The following is a 5,033-nucleotide window of genomic DNA, read 5'->3' as shown; positions in this document are numbered from 1 at the left end:
TGACCCGATCCATGTGCACCCTAAACAAGAAGAGATCAACCATAAATTTATATATATTGATTTTCAATTAGAAACTAGATCTCCCTGCGGAATATAATTGTCTTCTTGCCCCACTGTTGTCCCTGTCCCCGCACACCATTACGAACAGTAATACACTTCTCAAAGTACAAAACCAAAACATGAACGCGTAATCAAGCTGGCACTTCCAACGGTTTTAGCTGGCTAGCCTTACTCCACTCACCATCTCCATAATTTCATTTCATCAAATGATTCAATATTAGGCCAACTTGAAACTAAGCAAACTCATAGTCAAACTTTTACATGCCCTTTTGGAATATCAAATTATATCACCGCGTTAACCATAGATGGCCTGGCAACACATGTCAAGTTATATCAAACTAATCAAATTAAGCATATAACTATATATACCCATCACCGCATATCCCTTCTCCATCAGTTCACTTCATCTTACAATTTTACATCCCTCTCTTCTTTATAGCACTATTTTCTTCAGTCTCTCTTATCTACTTACATAAAACACAAATGGCCTCTCCTGTACACTTTTCAAGTGTTCTATTCACCATTTTTCTCACAATTTCCCTCCTCCATTTGACCTCAGCCAGGATACTCACTGAATCCGAAACCCAACTACTGAAATTCCAATACCACAAAGGCCCTCTCCTCACCGGCAAAATCTCAGTGAACCTCATCTGGTACGGCAAATTCAACCCATCCCAACGCGCCATCATTGCAGATTTCATCACCTCCCTCTCCTCATCCCCCAAATCCACAACATCACAACCCTCTGTCGCCAAATGGTGGAAAACCACCGAGAAATACTACCACAACAAATCACCCAAGCTCTCACTCTCTCTAGGAACCCAGATCCTTGAAGAGAAATACTCTCTTGGAAAATCACTCACCACCAACCAAATCATCAAACTCGCATCAAAAGGTCCCCAGAGAAACGCCATCAACGTGGTTCTCACCTCCGCTGATGTGGTAGTGGAAGGTTTCTGCTCCAGCAGGTGCGGGACCCACGGTTCCTCTAATGGCGCACGCGTGAACGGAAAGAGATCATCCAAGTTTGCATACATTTGGGTTGGTAACTCTGAGACTCAGTGCCCTGGTCAGTGCGCGTGGCCATTTCACCAACCCATTTACGGTCCACAGAACAAGCCTCTTGTTGCGCCTAACAACGATGTCGCTTTAGACGGAATGGTGATCAATGTGGCGAGTCTGTTAGCTGGGACCGCCACGAACCCTTTCGGGAATGGCTACTTTCAGGGACCTAAAGAGGCGCCTTTGGAGGCTGCGTCGGCTTGCACCGGCGTGTATGGGAAAGGAGCTTACCCTGGCTACGCCGGGAACCTCTTGGTGGACCCCACAACTGGTGCTAGCTACAATGCTAATGGCATCAGTGGACGAAAATATTTACTGCCTGCGTTAGTTGATCCTAAAACCTCAGCTTGTTCCACACTTGTCTAATGCTAACAAATCAAGATTTATAAACTCTTGACTTTGTTTATTTGTAGTATAATGGGATTCTTTAATTTGTTCATTCTTATTTTATTGTAATCTGAATAAGATTATAAAAATATAATATTAAATTGAGGTGATTCTATATTCCATCTCTTCTTCATTTTTTATAACTTACAATGTAGTACTTCGGTTTACGTTGGGATAAAAGTCATAATTTTTTTCCATTACAAAAGGATAGCTAAATAAAGATAGAGACTAGCCTAACATATCATAGCAAAGAAGCATTATAATAGGCGACATAGGTTTGATCAAACACGACGAGACTGACCTAGCCGAGAAACCTCACGAGCAAGAAAATCAGAAGCATTGTTTTTCTCCCTGGGAATATGACATACGTCAACGTGCCAATCCAACTCAAGCAAGGCACGAACACACAGTTGCTCTGGCCTAGAAAGTCGAAAGATCAAAGTGAGTCTGAAGCATCTAAACAACAGTGCTGCAATTAGAATAACAAATGATCTCCCTAAACCCCTGAACGCATGCGCAAGCATGTCGTAGACCAGCTCGACGACTAGGGGCTCAGCATGAAACGTGTTACCTCTTCCAAAACTAGAGGCGGCACCAGAAATCTATAATCCATGGGCATTCTTTATAATTGCCAACAACTCATACGAGATTGTGAGTGCTAAATGTGGACACCAAAATCAACATATTCTTTTAGTGTGCGTAAGCAGGTCACCCCACTTTAGCACTCACAATCTCTATTGCACAGGGAATGTTCGATGTCAGACACTAACACAATAGCGACACTTGTACGACACTTGTCACACCTTATTATGGTGACTGAGCAAATTTCTTTTTTCTTCAACTGGAACAATTGAAGTTGACATGTCTTTTTGACTAGACACTTGTGGAACAGTTAAAATCAATCGATACCTCTTGTTGATTTGACACTTGTAGGTCGTTTAGTATTAACTTTGTAAGTCAAACAATAAAATATCTTTTATTCTTTAAATTAACATGTGGTATATAATGAGAGATAAGTTTAAATCACGGGATGAAAATTCAATTCTTCAAACTGCTAATTTATCATTTAAATAATTAAAGCTGGAGTACGTCTATTTTTCATTAGGAAATTGTCTAAATGACTCATGATAAAGTTTGGGTTAAATAACTCATCATCCAATCACATTGGAGATAAATGAGTTGAAAATAAATTAATAAATAAAATATAGAAATTCTAACTCACTTATCTCTAATGTGATTGAATGAAGAGTTATTTAAACCAAAATTTTATCATAAATCATTTAGACAACCCCTTTCATTAGATATATTAGTAGGAATTGAAAGTCAGAAAATTAATCTAGTGGCTAATTAACCGGTATGAAGATATATAATGTTAGGAGGTCAACCATAAAAATATTAATGTTAATTAAGCAAGCAAATCTTGTTGCAGACCTCCAGCACATATTCCTTGCGGAATATTAGTAGGCAAGCTAAAGTAGGCCAAAGCCAAAGGGTATATATGCCTTCCCCAAACGATACCATTGTCTTCTTGTGATGTCTGGCTCCTGTCCTGTTATGGTCCATGTGTACACTACTACTCACCTTAGCTGGCCATGCCCTGTCCCCGCGTACATCTATCCGAACTCATGACCCCATGCATGACATGTAATCAATGAATTCGGTCGAAACTTAAACCAAACTCATGGTAAACCTGGAATATCACAACATCACCGCGTTAACCAGCTGGCACATGCACCCATTTAATTAGCCTCACTTTCTACTCACCAGCCCCTTTCGTATCTCCTTCTTCCCTCTTAGACTATAAATACCCACTACAAGATTTTCTCTTCTCCATCATCTCATCTTACAATTTTACTGCCTTCTTCTTCATAGCACAATTTTCTTTAGCTTCTCTGATCTCGCTACATAAAACACAAATGGCCTCCAGTGTTCTTATCTTCACTCTTTTCCTCACTTTTTCCTTACTTCATCTGAGCTCAGCCCGGAGGCTCACTGAATCAGAAACCCAACTACTAAAATTCCAATACCACAAAGGCCCTCTCCTCACCGGCAAAATCTCGGTGAACCTCATATGGTACGGCAAATTCAACCCATCCCAACGCGCCATCATTGCAGATTTCATCACCTCCCTCTCCTCATCCCCCAAATCCACAACATCACAACCCTCTGTCGCCACATGGTGGAAAACCACCGAGAAATACTACCACAACAAATCACCCAAGCTCTCACTCTCTCTAGGAACCCAAATCCTTGAAGAGAAATACTCTCTTGGAAAATCACTCACCACCAACCAAATCATCAAACTCGCATCAAAAGGTCCCCAGAGAAACGCCATCAACGTGGTTCTCACCTCCGCTGATGTGGTAGTGGAAGGTTTATGCTCCAGCAGGTGCGGGACCCATGGTTCCTCTTCTGGCGCACGCATGAACGGAAAGAGATCATCCAAGTTTGCATACATTTGGGTTGGTAACTCTGAGACTCAGTGCCCTGGTCAATGCGCGTGGCCGTTCCACCAACCCATTTACGGTCCACAGAACAAGCCTCTTGTTGCGCCCAACAACGATGTCGCTTTGGATGGAATGGTGATCAATGTGGCGAGTCTGTTAGCTGGGACCGCCACGAATCCTTTCGGGAATGGCTACTTTCAGGGACCTAAAGAGGCGCCTTTGGAGGCTGCGTCGGCTTGCACCGGCGTGTATGGGAAAGGAGCTTACCCTGGCTACGCCGGGAACCTCTTGGTGGACCCCACAACTGGTGCTAGTTACAATGCTAACGGCGTTAGTGGAAGGAAATATCTGCTACCCGCGCTCGTTGACCCTAAAACCTCAGCCTGTTCCACGTTGGTCTAGTTCATGAAATATGTTTTAGTCACTTTTAGTTTTATTTGTAGCAGTTAGGCAACGATAATTCTTTGATTTGTTCATTCATTTTTGTTGTAAACTGAATAAGATTATAGAAATATAAAATTGAGTTCAAGTTTTTTTTTCGTTTCGTTTCCTTTTCTAACGTTGATCGCTGACGTGGGTTGTAATTTGCTAAAAAGATATGCCAATATATATACATTATAACGTTGCCAATAAAAAAATTACGGCAGCAAAAACTTTTTTTTTAAGGAACAATTTTTTTTTTGGTAACAAGAGGAAGAGGATTCAAAAACTATATTTTTTAGGAACAATTTTTTTTGTTACAAGAGAAAGAGAACAATTTAGATTTACTTATAGAAGTGATCAGCAACTAAAAACATATTTATCCTTTAATTTATTTATATTATTACTAAATAAAATTATTTTTTCCCATTGGACTTTTATTTTGATAAATAATCAACATATATATCAAGTCAAGTCTGTTCAAATGGAAAAAAAATCCACGAATGGGGTCCACAAATGAAATAAATAATCAACATATATATCGTGTACCAGCCACGCTGGCGCACTTGAACAAATTTGGCAAAGCCCAGACTGACACTACGGTTGCTTATTTTACTTTTGTTTGGATCCTGCTATATCCCATATCTATCTATCTAT

The 5,033-nt window shown here is 40.5% G+C and overlaps 2 protein-coding genes across 2 annotated transcripts; both read left to right on the top strand.

The window, feature by feature from the left end:
- The first annotated feature begins 426 nt into the window (after positions 1-426).
- On the top strand, positions 427-1,629 carry LOC130734212 (protein PHOSPHATE-INDUCED 1-like). Its single transcript, XM_057586561.1, has one exon. It carries the CDS (start codon positions 544-546, stop codon positions 1,486-1,488), a length of 945 nt encoding a protein of 314 aa, XP_057442544.1. The 5' UTR covers positions 427-543; the 3' UTR covers positions 1,489-1,629.
- Positions 1,630-3,326: 1,697 nt separating this feature from the next.
- LOC130734211 (protein PHOSPHATE-INDUCED 1-like) lies at positions 3,327-4,495 on the top strand. Its single transcript, XM_057586560.1, has one exon. The coding sequence runs from the start codon at positions 3,426-3,428 to the stop codon at positions 4,356-4,358; it is 933 nt and encodes a 310-aa protein (XP_057442543.1). The 5' UTR covers positions 3,327-3,425; the 3' UTR covers positions 4,359-4,495.
- Positions 4,496-5,033: the final 538 nt, after the last annotated feature.

The sequence above is a fragment of the Lotus japonicus genome, chromosome 1, assembly GCF_012489685.1.
Source record: "Lotus japonicus ecotype B-129 chromosome 1, LjGifu_v1.2".
NCBI classification, from domain to species: Eukaryota; Viridiplantae; Streptophyta; class Magnoliopsida; order Fabales; family Fabaceae; genus Lotus; species Lotus japonicus.
This window is presented reverse-complemented; position numbering and strand designations above follow the sequence as displayed.

Coding starts and splice junctions, on each gene's coding strand:
- LOC130734212 (XM_057586561.1), top strand. CDS start 544: ATGGCCTCTCCTGTACACTTTTCAAGTGTTCTATTCACCATTTTTCTC.
- LOC130734211 (XM_057586560.1), top strand. CDS start 3,426: ATGGCCTCCAGTGTTCTTATCTTCACTCTTTTCCTCACTTTTTCCTTA.